Genomic DNA, 19,416 nt, shown 5'->3' with positions numbered 1-19,416 from the left:
GCGCGGGTGTCGGTCGATTGTCAAAAACATGATTGTGTGAGCACTCATCTGGTTCGACAGGGGGTGAACTGGTTCCCTTAAACCCTCGCTCCTTAGATACAAAAAACGCACCCCAACACCCCCAGGCGATTTTCTGCGATGTCCCAATTAGTGCCCACTACCCAGACTGGCAATCTAGAAAAACATGAAGGTAGGGGGTGCAAGGTGTCATGCCAGGCCTATTCATCAATCTTTCACACCCATACACGGGCTTCTGACCTAGTTAAAGTGTCTGTGCGGCGTGCAGCCCCTCCCTGGCGAAGCAGGCTGTCTCTCCTGGTGCACACAGTGGACACAGACTGAGTACCAGTCTATTGTAGCGGGATTAGCATGCTGCCAGTGCAGCTTTTGACTGTGACAGGCTCATACAGGAATGAGGATAATTAACCACATGATGAGCTCTCACTGGTGGGGATGTCTGAAAGCAGCGCTCCGGTTCCTGTTTGAGAGGGGTCAGTTTGGCTTCACGGTGAAACCAGATGATTCCTAAAAAAAAATCTATAGTTGGAATCAAAGAAGACGACTTCTGAGGCTGTATGTTTTAAATGATATGAGAGAGTACGCCTACATTCGTCTCTCTCCTTAATGAGTCCCTTTACACCTTTTCTTTTGTCAGCTCTCTATAATTGTTCCCCCCCCCCCCTGCTGCCACAAACTATACTGATGCACGGCCCGACTGTAACGACGGCAAAATAACCAAATAGTTCCCGACAGGATGAGCGGGGATGTGGATGTAAAGGGGGGGGGGGAAAGTATCAGAGGATTCAGATCCAGTTCAGCAAATAGAACTGTAATTGTATCCGTGTTCTTTTCATGTCATTTCCCCCCAAAGCTCCGTTTCTGCCTTGTTGGCTAAAACATTGTGTCATGATGATGCCGTGTTTGATCCAGAACTGAATGTCCTGCTGCAGGCGGTGCCACCTATAGATGAGCAGAGAACCCCCCCCCCCCCCCCCCCTGTCTTTTTATCTCCCCATTAAGATGCATTTTCTTTTTCTTTTTTCAGATGACAAATCCTGCCATTCAGAATGACTTCAGCTACTATAGGAGAACCCTGAGCCGAATGCGGATCAACAACGTACCGGTGAGCACATTATGTTCCTCTCTCCTCTCCGGGTGGCTGTAATCAAAGTTTGAGCAACAAAGGATCACTACTTGTGATGCAGTGGACTGATTCTGGTATGTGAGAGGAGTCGCTCGTAGTGATGAGCTCACAAAGAGACAAATCAAATCAAATCAAATGTATTTATATAGCCCAATATCACAAATTATACATTTGTCTCAGTGTGCTTTACAGACTGTACAGGTTACGACACCCTCTGTCCTTAGACCCTCGCATCGCACAAGGAAAAACTTCCTAAAAGAAACCCCATAATTAAAGGGGGAAAAATGGAAGAAACCTCAGGGAGAGCAACTGAGGAGGGATCCCTCTCCCAGGACAGACAGACGTGCAATAGATGTCGTGTGTACAGGATAAACAACATAGTACAAATACAACATTTGACAGAAATGATGTCGTGTTCGAGCAGTCTGTCTTCCTCTCAATGTTTCCATGACACTGGCCCTGAACAAATGCAAAACAAAGTGCGTCATCATGATTAGTGTACACTCAGACCTGATGTTGATTTCAAAGCCATCAGTTCTCATTATAACCTCAGTTCAGACGGCAGCAGTAAGTCAGGAGTGATGATGAAGTTTGCAGACTGTTAGAGCCCCCCCAGGAGTCAGGAAGAGTGCGACAGGAAGCGTCTCGCAACATGAAGCCGGAGCCCCGCGGGGAGTTTCAGCCAGTTCGAAGCACAAAGTGTGGGGCAGCAGCAGCAGCAGCAGCGCGTGGCGGCAGAAACTGATCCCGAATCAGCAGCGTGGCCCGAACCCTCTGGAGATGAAACTCCAGGTCAATGTGGCGTCTGTGCAGTAAATGACACCCAAGACAATAAAAGCTCTTTCACATTTCTGCATTTTAAATTGTGATTTCCCGACATGGATGCAGGAAGACATCGACCAAACTGTCCAATCAATGAGCTATTATGAGCTGGTCCACATGACTTCATGTTTATCGCTCCAAAAGGCAACAAAGCATCTTTATTTATTTATTTTTGGGCCCAAATTAGGCAACCTAAAGGTCAGACCTGCCAGTGTACCTTAGGGTAATATCTTTGTGGTTTAAGCGCCTTTAAAAGTGAAGCAGCTCACTATATTAAAGTGCATGTTTCCTGTATTGATTGCAGACAATAGCGTTCTCCTCTATCACTCATGCTGCACTCTTTATTCAGCAGCTTCAAGGACATTTAAAAGATGCTTTAATGCAGGAATCGTGTAGATTGTTCACAAGGAAGTGCTTCTTAGATTTGACCGTCTTGACAGGAGGTTTTTATTCTCCAAACCGGTACGTGCCATTAGGCAAATGGGACCCAGACAAGTTGTCTTTAGGACCTGTCACTGCTGAAAGACGCGCAGGCTGCCGTCCTCACGCAGCAGCCGCGTCTTAGTCTGCGCTCAAACGACTGAATCATTCAGACATCTGAGATGAAACGCATCTGTCCAGGCGGTAACAAAGTCTTTGAGATTTCATGTCATCATTGGTTTGAATTGTTTTGGGGAGGGGGGGGGGGGTATTATTCATATTCTGTCAGTGTTCTTATTATTTAAATATGTAGCCAAATTTAGAACGGGCTGTTCAAGAGACTCCTTGTTCTTTGTTACCCGCCAGGTGTTTTTATTAATGTCTCGCTCAGTCTGAAACTATAAAGCAGGCAGCATTTGTTAGTCAGCTGGGAAACCAGGAGGAGCAGCAGGGCTCGGTGATCGGGTTCATACCAGCGTCTCTCACTTCTGATTTTATTTAATTAAATTCCTTTTTTTTATGTGCAATCTACTGGAGCTGCATGACAACGACGTGCGCGACGCCAAACAAAACTTCTAATATTTACAGATATCATTTTATGTGTCATGCTTCCTTAAGAGCTTTCAACTCTTAAGGAAGCATGACATCAAATGAGCTGGTTATGGATTGTAATAGCAGAATTGTCATTTCACAGTAAAGAGCAGTTCAGATATGTCACTCATCTGTCTCATGGAAAAGATATATTGTATTTCTGCAAACGTATCGGACTCTGAGAGACGCACATGATGATTATTTTGCTGTTACTCGCCAGATATTTAAAGAAATCTGTTTTGTATATCATGGTTACGTACACTTATGAATTTTACATGAGGTCAGTGCTAGGTCATCGCACCATAGCGTTAACTACACATTCAACACGACATGGCAGGACACGGCTGCAGTACGAACACCCGTAAGTTCATCAGGATGCATGTTTTGCATGCGTGTGTTTTGAGGTAAGCAAACGCAAGATTCTTCATGAGCTCCAGGCGCTCTGTTCTGTCCCTAAAGCGTGACCTTTGACCCGAAGAGAGGCAAAAAAAAGCAAATAATTTCACAATAAAATGTCATTATTTTGTATGTATTTTTCAGGCGGATGGTGAGAACGAAGTCAACAATGAACTGGCCAATCGGATATCCCTGTTTTACGCCGATGCCACGCCCATGCTGAAAGCATTAAGTGACGGCACAACAAAGTTTGTATCCGAGGTGAGGCTGACGGGAGAACGCAGTGAACACTTTGAACATATATTTGAAAGCTTTGTCTCATTTCTTTCTCTGTCTGTTTCACAGAACAAGAACCTGCCCATCGAGAACACGACGGACTGCTTGAGCACGATGGCGAGTGTGTGTAAAGTCATGTTGGAAACGCCGTAAGTGACCTCCTCCATTGTCGAGAGCTGCGTCACTTCCTGTTCTTCATACGTTCACGCGTCTTCCTCCCCGCTTCGTGTCCTTTCAGGGAGTACCGCAGCAGGTTCACCAGTGATGAGACGGTGTCTTTCTGCCTCCGGGTGATGGTCGGGGTCATCATCCTGTACGACTACGTCCATCCTGTGGGAGCTTTCGCAAAGTCGTCCAAAATAGACGTGAGTCCAGCCACGCTCAGTGCTGGAAGAAGTGTTCAGATCCTTTACTTGCACGTATATTTAAGTTGGAGTATATTTAGCTTATAATACTTACATGCTTTAAGGATCAACGTCATCAGACTCTATAAGATCATTGTATGTTTGTAGCGTCGGTGTCCTGTGAGAACCACCTATCTTTTAAAAGTGACTTCCTCAGGTGCTTTTTAAATAGTTTATTTAGCTTAAGAAGAAGGTAAATGTTCCCAACCTTTTTAAAGGAACATTTAAACCTTCAGTTTATTACAAACTATGTAGATATAGTTTCATCATGCAGAGGAGAATAAGGAGTATAAAGATGTGTAACCTCAGCTGTCAGATAAATGTAATGGAGTGCAGTAGAAGTATAAAATAGAAGAATTACCTTGAATTTGTACTTTAGCACAGTACTTGAGTTGATTTACCTCCACTGGCCCTGTTCACGCCACTGACCCACTTCACAGCTTGTTGTATAAAGCTAACAGCGTGTTTCTTGTCCGCAGATGAAAGGTTGCATCAAAGTCCTCAAAGATCAGCCTCCGAACAGCGTAGAAGGCCTTCTCAACGCTCTCAGGTAAGCTCATGTTGGAATCTAATTGAGTTTTTCCCCCTACAGCCCAGCGTGTAATGTGATTGTAGCTAGAGTTCGGCTTTCATTGAAAAGGAGAGGTCTGCTCATGCTGTGAGTTGAATGATATTGGTGCCTGTTCATGAGCAGAGACCTCTTGGTTTATTGTACTCCCCCCCCTCCAGCACTGTGACTCACTCTCTGCACAGTCCAGCAGGGATCGGGTCAGCTGTGAGCTCTGTGTGTGTGTGTCAGGTCCGGGTTGGGTGTTGAAGCCTCTCCAGAATGGCGGATTACATCTGACACCTTGTCCCCCTTACGGTTTCCCAAATTTTCTTTAGTCGCCTGGCCTAATGCTCAGAGCTGCTGGAGGTGACGGGGCTATTTGTGTGGTGACCTCGCATCTTTATCTCTCTGTGTGTGTGTGTGTGTGTGTGTGTGTGGGGGCTCGAGCCACGCCAGCGTTACCGGTCGCATGAAGTCAGACTTTCTTATCTGTAGTGGTTTAGTGGATCTCTAATCTGACAGATTTCCAAAATAATGTGGATTTCCAAAGTTGTGTAAAGTATTTATTCAAGTACTGTACTTGAATAAATGTGTATATAACTTTATACTTCTGCTCTACATTTCAAAATGTACTTTTTACTCCTCTACAGCGATGGTTACTTTTAAGAGTAAGACTTTTCATTAAAAAAAATCAATGATAAAATACAGAGTTGTGGATTTAACCAGTGCTTCCATACCTTTATGGCTTTAAGAAGCTCAAGGTTTGATGCTTTTAAAATGATTGTTGTTGTTGCATTGGTACTTTCTTGGGTAAATGATCTGTATACTTCCTCCACCGCTGTGTGGGAAGATGTGATCTGAGCACTGATGTGTTTCTATTACCTCACCTGCAGGTACACAACCAAGCATCTGAACGATGAATCAACCAACAAGACTATCAAGAGCATGCTGCAGTAGGACTGAGCTGCTACAACTGCTTGCCTCACACCCTGCTGGGGGGGAGACGCCACTCTCCTGACTGATGTCAGTGCACAGAATGTTTTTGTTTTTCTTTCTTTTTGTTGCTTTTTTTAATTTTCTAATGGAAAAAGAGCTACAGCTCCGCCCTCTTTTTATAATGCAAAATGCTACTGCCATTATGAACGTCTTTTTCTGTGCCAAAAAGATGTTGCTGAGATGTAATGTTTTCGATAAAAGGCCATGCGACAATGGCAGCTAATGAAAGCATTGTGGATCCTCTGGTGTTTTAAACTTGTTTTTCCCTAATATAAGGGACGGGAGTGCTTTGACTTGAAAATTTAAAAGAGAGATATATATATCTATATAGATATAGATATATAGATATCTATATATATCTATCTATTTATATATATCTATTTATATATATATATATATATATATATATCTATTTATATATATCTATTTATATATATATATATATATATATATATCTATTTATATATATCTATTTATATATATATATATATATATATATATATATATATATATATATATATATATATATATATATATATATATATATATATATATATATATATATATATATATATATATATATATATATATATATATTATTTTTGTTTGATTCGTTATTTAATATTACATCCTCTGCATGATGGAAATTATGTCTTTTTCCTTCTATTTAAAAAAAACCAAAAAAAAACCTAATGGTTCAGTTTAATTTGTCTGCTCTATTGTGCATTATGTTATTGAAATGGTACTTGTCGAAATGAGATTTAAGAGTACTGCTTTTTATATTTTTTATAGGTTTTAATTTGTGCATATGTCTTTTTTTTTTTTTCATAGTTGTGTTGTATTCATTTGAAAACTTTAAACTGTGATGTGTGCAAAAATCAAATTTAAAAATTGGGAGTCTGTACTGTAATTGGACAGTATGTTGTGGCTGGAGAAATTAAAAGGAGAACTCTTGTTTTCTACAACCCACCTTGTCAGTCTCTTATCTCTGTACATTGTCTCCGGATGGCTGAGAGGAAGTTTTGTGGCAAAGGTTTCTTTCCCATGTAAAAAAACCCCAGTGAAATACAGCTTCTCATGCACAACCACTACACAGGCAGTGAGGAAGAACGTTTTAGATCTCACAGCTTGATTAAATGCACACAATGACACACACACGGGCAGTTTATTTTCTCACTGCAATGTTAACTGTCACACCGCCGAACGGCACGCTGGGTACAGCTCGCTCTCCATCTATGTCGGGAGCTTTCGCACCCGAATGACGTGTAAACTCTCGCATTGCTGGAGGATGAAACTGTCATTTGCAGGTGTATTGCTCAGGTCCTGAGGAAGAGCATCTCCCTTTTTCATAAAAAAAAACCCTCTTCTGAATCCATTATTCATTCCTTACACATTTAACTCTCATCCTTCAGTAAGAAAATACAGAAATATCTTTTCAGTTCATTTTTAGTCCACTCAGTTTTATTTCCTCTCCCCTGGTTTCAGTGGTGCTTTAGAGTGAGAAGGGGGCTCCTCCTGGCTGGGCACTGCAGCACTATCAGCAGTGCGTTGGAGAACTTCTCAGGGTCAAAGACAGAGAGGCAGCGGAGTGTGCATGGGTGTGTCCTCTGCAGCATCACTGCACTAACAGACATGGGAAAGGAAGGAAACGGGAGGGAGGAAATAAAGTGGTTTAATGTTGGGTTGGTTTTAAAGTCCTTGAGGGAGAGGGAGGTAAAAAGAAAAAATGGAAAAGTGCTGCCCCAATGCAGTGTTTTTTTTAATAAATTAAACAATGCAGCTCAAATGTGGTTGTAGAGGATGCAAAAGGTTTCCCGTTGGTCACCGTCACAACTTGTCAGTGGGCAGTGGTAACCTTATTGTGATCTCCCTCAGAGGCGCTCGCTCATCCTGCACCATCAGCTGCTGCAGGCGGAGAAGACGGCTCTGATATCCAGATGAATGAACCGTTTCTCAGGGAGGGCTGTTGTAATTAATCTGACACCGAGTCAACTTCTGACGTGATCAGATTCATCACACGTGAAAATGATGCGGTTCGGAGGCGTGGCTGCAGACTAAAAACTCTTAAAACTTTGTGCTCATAGTCAAAAAAGTGCACTGATCAAACACTTCACATCCAGATGGTATTATAGATTAATACTCTAGTAATAATTCCTTTTCCATCCATTTTTCCAGGCTATTCATATTTGTGTGACGTTTGGGCTGGTAGATGCTGGTATGGATGCACGATGTGAAGAAGGTGGACACTGCACATCCAACTCAATGTCACAGGTGTCGGACAAAAACTGCATACAAAAGCAAAAGCAGAGGAAAAAAATCAATGAGGCGACAGAGATCTTGATCTTGAATGAGTGAGTGGACTACCTGTCTTAACTTTCAAATAGTTACCGGTTGTTGTAAAGCCATGCCTCCCCTTTTCTTTTCTTTTTAAATCTTGTATCTGCTCTTAACTTGTCATCTTGGACGAGCAGGAATTAGACTGCTCCAACATTATTCATTTCATTTCTGTGGTAATGATGCATGTTGTGAAGGTGCTGTTATTATTTTATTGTATTTTGATATATTATGTTCATAGAAAACCTCTAATTCAATGCAGAAATGTGGAAAGATATTTTTCATACGTTTGATTAATGCCCGAATGCCAAACATAAAACATGTTGCACTTATAAATAGTCTTTTTGTTTTCCCTTTTTGCATTTTTAAAATGCTTTTTCTGCATTTGCCCATTAGAGAAGCCGATTCTTCCACCATTACTGTGTTACTGTGCATATAAATCATGCCATTTTCATACTCATTAAACATTCAGTGACCCCTAGTGCCCTATATGGAAGCATCTGGATTTGTTATGTTGCTCCAACCAGGTTTTCCCTTAATTTGACACCCATCTGTACATATATTCTGTGTTCAAACTATCAAAGCATACATTGCTGCTTGATTAAAAACGACCTAGTTGCTCAGTTGACTTGGAGATAGTTTGGTTGTGTCATGTGACCTAACCATCTCCATGATAATGGTGATAGAGTATCTATGGGGAAATAAGGCTAGCGATATATGAGGGAGCCAGTCTGTTACATAGGTAAACAGTCTGTTTTATAATCAGCTCTTGTGCGAACCTGTAGCCAATGCATCAGTACGGCTGTTATATGATCCAACTTCTTAGATCTTGTGAGGACTCTGACAGCTGCGTGCTGGACTTCCACACATAGGTCCCTAACAGAGGAACATAACAGCCGTATGAGAATATCCAGGCAGCAGAGGAAGTGAATTATGATGTTGGTAACACCTCTGAGATAACATCTCTTTCTCATGACCCCAATCGCTCCGGGGGCCTCTAGGATAGTTGTCACCATGTGGCTTGTCACAACTCGGGGAGAAGTGAGCTGATATTGTCTAAAAAAGCATATTAAAGAATCGTTATGCAACTATTTTACCTTAAAAAAAAAGCCTGTTTCAAAATCATTTTGATGGTACACTGACTTGTTAAAGAAAGACTGATGCCTTTGTCTTTCCCGCTCTGTGCCCTGAACGCCTGTTCTCACACTATGTAACCTTGGTGAGCAGGTACAAATCTCCCGCGAGAGGTGCTCAAGGCTTTACGCCACTAAGTCACACACCACCAAATATGCCATGAAATGTTATGAAACTGGGTCATATTTTACAGAAACAATCTTTTCTGAGTTTTATTTGTTCTACCCTGCTTTAATCCTCTGTAAGTTAAAGAGTTTCCTGGTGAACAGAAAGCTTTACTTATTGCTTAAGTAACACTCACCGCTAACTGCTAACTGCTAGCTGCTAGCTGCTAGCTGCTAACTGCTAGCTGCTAATGGTTGCTAACTGGAGCTGCTGTAAGCTGGCCTTCTTGCTGTTAGATAGTAAGTAATATTAGGCTTGCTATGTCTTGTGTTGTTGCACTTGCTTGGCATTTGGCTTTGTTAGCAACGACTTGTCGACTTGCTAGTTGATCTTAAATAATGTAATCGTAAAAAATGCACGCGTACGCTGTCAATATTTACGGCAGCGGTGTAGGCCTATAAGTAAATTGCACCAAATTGCAAAAATACCAATTCCTACACTACGTTGGTAAGAGGTAAAAGGGAGAACATGGTTTGAAACATTTTGTCTGCCTCCTCTTACATAATGAAGCTTTTTCTAAACACACATTGAGTTCCACTGATGACAGTTTGACATTTGGACTATTAGAGTATGCACCACAGTGAACTGGCACAACTGTCAGTTATTTCTGAGTAAAGAGTTTCTTCTTTTATTCCAGGGAAAACCCCGGCAGCCTGAGAACTGTGTTCTGTCCATAAACCACAAGACCCTAACACATTGCTCATCTGTCTCTCAGGAGAGACAAGTTCACTTTTCTGAGAAAGACAACGGCTATCCTCTGAGACCACCGTGCCAACCTCTCAACCACCCCTTCACACACTGTCACAGATGTAGACCCCCCACCCCCTCCCCGCCATCCACCAAAACATCCCACTTCCTTCTACACGTTGCTTTAATCGGGGAGTCTTAGTTAATCAGTGGTGTCAAAACATTAACGGCTCATTGGAGATCATGTTTCATGCCAGTAAAACTGAACCAAGAGTGCTGTAATCTCTGTCCGTTGGGCAGATAGCACTGTTTGCTTGGGCAAAGCATCAGTGCTTTATCAGGAACTAAGAGAAAGTGTTGCTACACACCAGTGAGAGGGCACAAGTTCCTCTAAAATAATGTCAAAGAAAGTGAGAAATATGTGCTTTTCTTTTAGTGAACTTCTGCTCATAAATATCTTTTAACACATTGAATTTTTTCTTTCTATATTGAGATTTCAGCGAGGACACATTTCACACACAGGTACATTTTAATTAAAAGAAAAGAAAACAACACAAACGAATGCTGAAAGTGTGCTACACGATTAGTGGATTGATGGATTACTTGATCGACAGGAAATTAATATTGACATTTGTTTTTAATTGATTCATTGTTTGCAAACATAATCAGTATTACTTTTTTTGGGGGGAAAATAATCATTAGTTGAAGCATTAAAGAATTACACAGATTTCTTTAATTGACTTGATCATTTTGAGTTAATTGTCAAACATTGAAAACAGCAGATGGCACAACAGTTTAACGTTTATTAGTAGCTGCTCTGGAGCTTTCATTCATATCACACAGTCTTCCTCAGTAGCTGGAGTTGCCCAGTTGTCATGAGAATAGATATTAGTGAACTTTTAAAAACCCTAACCCTAACCCTAAAAGCACTTTTTTGTAAATGTCGAGATTCATAATCTTAAATTAGCCACGCCAGCGTTGTGGCTGGAGGGTTGGTCTCTGTCATGTGTTGGTGCATCACTTTGGTCCAGATTGAAATATCTTAACAACTGTTTGATAAATTGCGATGAACTTTGGTACACCCATTAGTGGTGTCCCGAGAAAGAGGCCTAGTGACGTAGGTGATTGCCTGACCTGCCCTCTAGTGCCACCAGCAGTTTGAAGTTTTCCCTTTTCCAGAGAAATATCTCAACATCTACCGGCTGAATTGACACAAATATGTGCGAAATAAATGACATTCCCATCAGCTTCAGTTATACTTTGTGTTTAGTGCTAATTATCAAATGTTAGTTTGCTAACATGCTAACATATGGTGAGCATCACACCAGTTCAATCAAGAGGATGTAACAGTTACTGTAGTATCGCGTGCAGATGAGTGGTGACCGTACTGTGTGGATGTTTCATGCTTCACACCTTCAGATGTATGAGTGTGAGAAACATCTTCAGTATTTGTAGTCGTCTTGTTTTACATGTTGAACCTCGCTGACGCTACACAAGCTATTCACACATTGCCAAGCTGTAAACAACAGCTTGTCTGGAAGGTGGAGCACGCCACAGAGATTTACGCTAAAGATGCAAGTGAATGTTTCTTTCCTTTTATACTCAAACAAACACTGGTTCAGTTGTAATGATATGACCTCTGCTAAATAAATGCTTGACAAAATGATCCGAACACATGGTCTATGGCCGACCAGCTTAAGTTTGTGCATTTTGCTCTGGAAAAAGCTTGTCTAGTAAGTGGACCTTAAATACAATTAATATGCCAATCTAAGATTAATAATACACTTTTAAGATCAAAATAAATAATGGTAGCACTAATGGTAGCAAGTGATAACCATTAATAAAGCCAATTAAGTCATTTTGGCTAAAGCTTATTATATATAAGTGGCACTTAAATATAATTGTACACATTTTGACAGATTTTCCCAATGAATTACAAGTTGATGAAGTATTATACATAATTATAAATACAATTATAAACTATGTATCATTAATGTTAAATTTGTAAGAAATGTAAAATTTTGATTTTTACTAATTTTGACAGATGTTTTCCCAATGCATTACAATTTATAAATCATTAATGAATAATTCATTAACCATTAATGAAGCCATCAGCTTCACGCTTACAAAGTTCTGATTCTAAACTGAGAATAACCTCAAAGCTTCAGGTTCAGATTAAAACCTGACTTGGACATCAAGATTTTTTTTGTCCGCGTATACAAAACTGTCGTACCCACATTCACTTCCACTTGCAGGTTTGATACATCCTGCCTATTGCAATTTTCTCAGACGGAGGTCCTGAAGGGAGTCGACCGTTTTCTGTCTTTCTGTAGGACCATAAATCATGGCGGTGAGTCCTGATGACTGTGCAAATGTGGTTACGGTCTCCACAGTCAAGGTTTGTCTCCAGCCATCCTGTCACTGAGTAATATCCGACAGAACGGCGCAATGGTGTAAAATCTGCTGGTGTGGTCTCACAAGGTTATTGTGTTTCAGTGGTCGTCCTCTTCAGGCTGGATGGTGAAATAGTTTCAGTTTTTTTATTCTTGGTAACAGGAAGTCTTGGGTACGACAGTGTCGAAATGTTTGAGACCTTTGTAATACTTAGCCAGCAGCCGGTTAGCTTAGCTTAGCATAAAGACTGAGAACAGGGGGAAACAGCTATTACTCTGTTTCCAGTCTTTATGCTAAGCTAAGCTAACCTTCTCCTGGCTCCAGCTACTTATTTACCGTACGGATATGAGAGTCAATCTTCTTGTATCTTGCAAAGAAAGCAGATTTCCCAAAATGTCAAACTATTCCTTTAAGGTCACATGTGATGTGTGCTGCAATGTGCTACACTATGATATTTATTTGTTGGAATTATCTCTGCTAGGCGTAAGCCTGTGTGTGCTTGTGTGTATCTGTCTGTCCGTCTGCAGCTAATCTTGCATACTTCTGAACCCATCAGCATAATATTTTCTGTGCACATTTACGACAGTAAGCTCAAGGACCTCTCGTGGTTTTGGTGATTCACAATATTTGAAACGTTTTATTGACGGTTTTCAGCCGTTATTGACTGCTGACTCCTCACTCCTCTTAAGTGGTCGGTTGGGGCTGCAAGTGATCAACAACTGCTTCCGTAGCAAAATGGATTCCAGGTAATCAGCTGGGCTAAAAACAAGCTTTACCTTGTCTGTTGCAGGCCGCATTTTGACATTTGCCATCGCTCAAAAACTGACATCCGTAGAAAGGTTTTGTCTCATGTTGAACATCTGCTGATTCACAGATGAATAAATCCCCGGGACACTTGAGTGAGATTCACCTCGTCTTTGTTTGGGAGCGGAGAGGGAGACACACCTGGCGGAGATCTGGGGAGAATGTCCAGTTTAGGAGGATTTAGGTCTCAGAGCAACTCTGAGCAAGGAAGGGACAGAAAGAGTTTTTGAAAAGAGGACACTGAGGTAATATTTAGTCTCTATTTAGACATGATGTAATTATGAATACTATTTTATGTAATGAACAATGAATTGTAAGCCATATTTTAAAATAAGCTTATTATTTAAATGCTTTTTATATTTATTTGCTCACATTTATTTACCATGCTGGTCATTTTAATACTTAATATATTTGATGTATAAGCGAGGGGAAAAATGGCTCAGCTTTCATTAATTTCTGTGATTACTGCCGGGTGTTTAAGTAGCGGCGTTGGTTGGCGTGTAAATCTAGCACAAACAAGCCATTTTATCCTCCGCTTAAGAAACTCCTAATCCTCTCAAAGACCTTCTCCCTACTCCTCACAGTGTTCCACCTCAGGAGCTCTCTCAAGGACTAATATGCTTTATGAATAACCTTTATCTTTACCATGGGCTTTAATTGTAAGGAGGAAATTCTTAAACAAACCATCAAAATTCAAAGAATTATTTTAGAATTTCGTCACTAAGAGCAACTCTGTACAAGGAGGCTTTATAAACACAGTCCCTGCACTCAACTCAAATGCATTTGTTCACGGTTTGTGTATATGTGCTCGTGTTAATTAATGTGCATTGTCCCTAAATAAACATAATGTCTTCACAATGCTCACATTTCGAAACAATCAATACGTTCTTGTGTGACGTGGAAATGTCACTGATTATATCTTCAAAATCATAGATTGTGTCATTGATACTCTCTTTTGGCTCTACAATGTTTCCCTCCAAAGGCTGATGGGAGTGTATTTATATTGAATTAGAAACCAGGCAATGTGTGTGTGTGTGTGTGTGTGAGTGTGTGCTGGGAGAAGGGCGGGGTGTGTCAGCCGGTGCAGTGCTGCTGCTGACTTTTGCGGAGAAGCTCCAGCTGCTACTGAGCGTTCACATTACTGTAATCAAGCCTTGTTGGCACCAGTTTTACTGTTCCTCTCCACCTCCAGCCTTAATGCCATGCTTCAGGATGATCTTACATTACTAGAAAGGGTGCTGTAAAAGATGTCCGGGTTAAAAAAAGACTTTTTAGGGGAGCAGAGTTTTGCACTGTGGGGTTATTAATCATCATTGAGCTTGTTATCTGGGCTGCTAGAGTCTTTTTTCGTTGTTGAAAAAGATAATAAATGCGTATGATGTCGGATCACTTTATATTAAGAAAGCATTAAGCAAGATTCAAGTGGAAGTAAAATGATCTCTCCTGATTTCATGATTTGATTTTAGGACTAAGATGCATATTGGTTGCAGTGCTCAGCCCTCACCAGCAGCACTCTCATCACTGACCTGTCAGTCTGCAGGGCGTGTCACATGAGCCATGAAAGGTTAGCTGCATCTACAGCTGCAGTCTTTTTTCTTTCTTCATACAAGACATCCTCTGCAGCAGATATAAGTTGCACCCAGAATAAAAACAATCCAGAAGGTTATACATTTAATATCCTTTTTTTGATATAATAAACTAGAGAAAAACTTCCCAATGTCAAAATCATTTTTAGGACGTATTGACACCCACACACACACTTGGTCTGGTTGTGAGCCTGCAGGTGGTGCAGTAGCATCAGCTTTGGCTCGCAGCTCTGTCTGTCGGCCTCTCCCTGACTGAAGAAGAGCTGCTGACTGGAACACATTTCCTCCGCTCCGCTCTGCGGAGGGAAAACACTGATTCAGCTCTTATGGGAGAACCCCGTCTCTGGGGTTAGTGGAGCCGAGGATATCACCATCGCTACTAAAGCATCACCCGTCCTCATCCCTCTGACACATCAGAGCACTCACTTTAAATATGTTTTAATGTAACACAAGTATTGATTTGCTGTAAAATAGTGCTAAATCTATTAGTTTCTGATGATTCTGAAGATTTTCTTGCACGTCTCCTAAATTAAATGCATATTTGACATTAATAAGAGCCCAGGTTGATGCTCAGGCTCTTCTGGTGTGTCAAAACCATACAATTGCTGATCTCAGTGCAGTATTGAGGAGGGGGGGGATTGTTGTCAGTGTGTGAGAGCGGCCTCAGGGTGATGATAACCGTTGGAGCCCAGTTTCTGTGTGTACGACCTTCTATGGTCTTTACAGCCTGGCAACACCCTAACACCTTCAAATGCCCCTGCAGAGCGTCTCACCCCCCTTTTCCTCCTCCTTTCTCTTTTACAATACCCCTCCTCAACCACCGCCACCACCAAACCCTCACCCTCTCCTGCTACTCAGCATGATGAATAATGCAAGGGGCCTCCTCGATCGTCGCTACCAACATGCCACGGCATGTTTTATTCACACTAAAGTCAGACAGATCTCCACCCTCGCCGCTGCCCGGATCCGTGAGCCGGCCGTCGGCCTTAAAGACATCAGCATCAGCTCAGTGTGTCTGCTCGCTCAGTCTCCTTGACCCTCACGTCCCTGCAGAGGAGAGCCCGTTTTTAATGGAAGTACAGAGCTGGAGGTAAATATTTGCATTTAATTTTGGACACCCCTGTCACATCCTGCTGAAAATAAATGCTGCTTCATTCAGCCGTCTGCTTCTCATTCCATTAAAGCCGCTGTCTCTTTGTTTTGTTTGTACCATTTCAAGGTGGCATCATTTCCACACTCTTAAAAACATAGTGAAATCAAAATAATGACCTTTTCCAAGTCTTTGTCTTGTGTCACGGCATGTATTGTTCTGCTGTCTTTTACTGTGTCCTGAATCTATGTAAAAGAAACATGGATTTATTTCATAAACCCTCTCTTTTTCTCTTTTGTTTATTACATAAAGGATGACACATTCTGCACTTTGCGTTTTATAGATAAATTGGTACCACTTTTTTGAAGGGGAGCCCATATTGAGGGTCAATAATAAGAGTCCCTTTGGACTGTGTGACCTCTGACCTTCTGAAAAAGGGCTACAGAGGATCTAGACCAAATATCCATTCATTAACAACTTATTAAGCAGTTATTAATAGATAACTAGCATTTATAACTGCATTATTACCAAGAAAGAATACATAACAGCAGAAAAGGTGACAGGACTACATTTGTACCTATACAGGGTTCATGGTGAATAATTACAACTTTATACAGGGTACATTACACATTATTATAGTCACGTGTGATTTGGGATCAGCTCATCCCTATAATCAAACACAATTAAAGCATGCAGTGTAAGCGAGGCCTGGAGTGTGTTTGGATAACTTGTTTACATTGTTGTGGTCAAACTGGATATACATTTCTCACCCTGAATGGAGGTTAACTGTTCCAACAACGCAGGAGAGGCAGTTGATCAAATCCTGTTTTTTATTTTGACACAGGCTCACCCTGCTCACATATTCTGTTTCATGTCTCAATAAAGGTTCTCTAACTGCGACTTCCCTGTGGCTCGAAGACAAAGAACACCACACAATGTTTACCTGTAACAAATGTTTACTCAGACCTCAGTCCTCAAGGTGAGACGTTCCCCAAACCCAACTGTTTTGTGTATCATTTAAATATGCATGCACCTGTGTTCCTGTTTTGAAAACAACACGCTTCCCTTACTCTAACAGACGGTGTTGCCACATCAGAGTTTTTCACCCTTATCTGGCAGCCCGATCACCTGCGCTCATTACTTATGGCACGGTCCGAGAGGCGGCTTTGGTCACGCGTTACCGACCCTCCATGGCCACGTCAGCGAGGGATGACAGCCCCTACGGGACTCTTGTCTACGTGCCTTTCTGAAGTACTTGATTTATTATTCATCGGTGTTCCCGATGGGGCTGCACAGTCATTAGCAGGAAGGTCCCAGGTTCAATTCCTTTGCTTTCTGTGCAGGTTTTGATCCCATTTTGTCCCACAGTCCAAAGGCATTCAGCTCAGACGGACTGGAGACTGTTTTCAACCATATCAACCTCCTCAAGGGCTGGAAAAAGATCAAACGGAGACGTTATGGTACAAAGCCGACGCCAAACTTAACTTTCACCAACAATAACATCTTGCATCATCCCGTCTCTCTTTAGTATGCATCCCCCAAAAAACGATCCCTCACCTCTGCGTGGTGAAACGTCCAGTGTCCAGATGGTCCGTCATGGCAGCCTCTTCATCCTTGGAAGGATCGTTAAGTGCTAAGATTGGCTGTTACCAAGCACAAATACTCTTATAGAATACAAGCAGGTTTACCCGAAATCCATGTAACATTATGACATTTTTGATTTTCCGATTGCATCTCACTGATACACCTCAGTGATGTTAATGGCATGTTTTCACTAATGTTTCCTTGTTTGCTCTTGATAACAGAACATATTCAAACATGCTCTGTTTACATGCAGTAAATGGGTCAAAGGCAAGTCAATGTTTTGGACTGTTTTAACTCTTTAGATCCCTTCACCCTCTTTATGATACGTTTAGGACTAGGCCACACATACACGTGTTCCAGTACGTCTTAAAACATAACTTTTTCTAGCTTATGTTTTAGCGGCGTCCTCTCCTTTGTCGCCACAAATGAGGCGACTATTCGTGCACTGGCTTACGTGACAATCTCTTAACCATAAAACATGATCTTAAAAGCCTCATCTCTTCTAAAGTTCAAATAAAACATAGTCAACTGTTTGAAACACAGACAATAAGCAGTTATGAAAGATCACTGTAAGCAGCATCATTTGGAGAGTGGCGTAGCAGCAGTAGAGACTATAGATGTGTTTCCATCAATCTTAAGCGCATTTTCTATTTCTTTTATGCCAATTTTCTCAAAATGATAACCCAAATGACACACTTAGCTCTTAGTAATTAGATAAAGAAGGCATTTTGTCTTAGAAAAATATATTTGAACATATTTTCATAAAAGATGACAGTCTCAAAAGTACCAATATTCATCTATCCTCTACGCTAACTTTACATTATCACAACACCTCTTGGTATAAACATAATGCTGCCTGGATTATGTTATTATGTGTTTTTTGAGTATGTATGAAGATGAGTTGTAAAGGGAGCTGGTGCCCCTAATGAACACCACACACCATATGACAACCATATTTAAAGACCCTTAAAGCACTCAATCATGTCTAACATGCCTTATTTTATGGATTATGGATGCTGAAATGCCCTTTACACCCAACAAGGAGCCTCCTGGGACTCTCAGAATCTGCTCCTGTCAGAGTTTAGTAAATAAAAGCCTGAAAACAGATGTCCCTGCTCAGATAGGTATCAGGAGGAAGGACGCTGGGCCCAGTGGAGCGATCGTGGCCGACAGAGGTCATGTTCTGCGGTGGGAGAGTAACTGAGCACATCTTGAGCGTTCAACTTGACCCTTTGGTGAGTTATTGTGTGGAGGTGGTCTGGTTTGCAGGGAGGCCCTACTCAGATCACTTACATCCCACGCTACCTGTGGTGCTCCCGAGAATGTCCAGAGAGGGTAGTTTGTGTTAGGTGTAACATGTATGGGTGTTAGAGAACTTCAAAAAGAAAACCTTTTTGCTTCAGCGGAAGTCACATTTTGTGTTTTTCTCATGCTAAATTCATAAGAAACTGAGCTGCTGTACATCAATCTCTTTCCCTTTTCTCTCCGTGCGAAGTGTTCCCATCATTCACTCAAGGCTTACTTAACCAGCAGAGTGGAGATGAAAGCTTGAACATTGGAGTACCCCCAAGATCCTTTGATGCCCAACCATGAAGTATGTCTTAGAGCTTTTAGCATTCCTGACTCTGGAAATCAGTCTGAAAGATTTTTTTTTGTCTCAGGGAGCAGGAGGTCCTCACGGTGAACGCTTTCCCTCAATTGAATGTATGTTGTTAGACTGTTGAACCGAAATGCACTGAGTCAGGTACACGCACAGCCACAGTGTGTCTAATCTCACCATGCTTGTGGCTGCAGATAGCCTAACTGCTGGATTCAAACCGCTGTTGAGCGTTACGGGTGAACATGAAGTTTGTGATAATGTGCAGCAGTTGTGCATTGTTTGTTCTAGATACAGAACAGAGCCAACAAACGTTTCTCTTCTATTTTGAACACAGCTGTCTATTAGCTGAGTGCCTGCATGCCAGTTTTTCTGCTCTCAGCTTTTTGTCAACTCTGCGGAGATTTGGGTAATGGCTTCCGCTCAGCTTAAGGAACAGCTC

The 19,416-nt window shown here is 41.5% G+C and overlaps 1 protein-coding gene and 1 long non-coding RNA gene across 9 annotated transcripts in view; both read left to right on the top strand.

The window, feature by feature from the left end:
- fam49bb (family with sequence similarity 49 member Bb) overlaps positions 1-5,925 on the top strand; it is a 28,125-nt gene extending 22,200 nt beyond the window's left edge. For all 5 annotated transcript variants that reach the window (XM_029457470.1, XM_029457471.1, XM_029457472.1 and 2 more), the window contains 6 exons: positions 1,046-1,123; positions 3,518-3,634; positions 3,719-3,798; positions 3,888-4,014; positions 4,533-4,603; positions 5,497-5,925. In XM_029457470.1, coding sequence (XP_029313330.1) covers positions 1,046-1,123; positions 3,518-3,634; positions 3,719-3,798; positions 3,888-4,014; positions 4,533-4,603; positions 5,497-5,560 — 537 coding nt within the window. In that variant the 3' untranslated portion in view covers positions 5,561-5,925. The remainder of the gene's footprint in view (positions 1-1,045; positions 1,124-3,517; positions 3,635-3,718; positions 3,799-3,887; positions 4,015-4,532; positions 4,604-5,496) is intronic.
- A 6,270-nt stretch (positions 5,926-12,195) lies between these two features.
- Positions 12,196-18,484, top strand: LOC115025554 (uncharacterized). 4 transcript variants are annotated; one of them, XR_003834215.1, is made up of 6 exons: positions 12,196-12,269; positions 12,968-13,059; positions 13,188-13,362; positions 15,562-15,793; positions 16,679-16,772; positions 16,872-18,484. It is a non-coding gene; the product is annotated as an uncharacterized LOC115025554 (long non-coding RNA). The 4 variants fall into 4 exon arrangements; XR_003834216.1 differs by lacking the exon at positions 12,196-12,269 and adding an exon at positions 12,350-12,439; XR_003834214.1 differs by lacking the exon at positions 12,196-12,269 and adding an exon at positions 12,391-12,485 and having other exon boundaries at positions 12,900-13,059.
- The last annotated feature ends 932 nt before the right edge of the window (positions 18,485-19,416 follow it).

The sequence above is a fragment of the Cottoperca gobio genome, chromosome 20 (genome assembly GCF_900634415.1).
Source record: "Cottoperca gobio chromosome 20, fCotGob3.1, whole genome shotgun sequence".
Lineage (NCBI taxonomy): Eukaryota > Metazoa > Chordata > Actinopteri > Perciformes > Bovichtidae > Cottoperca > Cottoperca gobio.
This window is presented reverse-complemented; position numbering and strand designations above follow the sequence as displayed.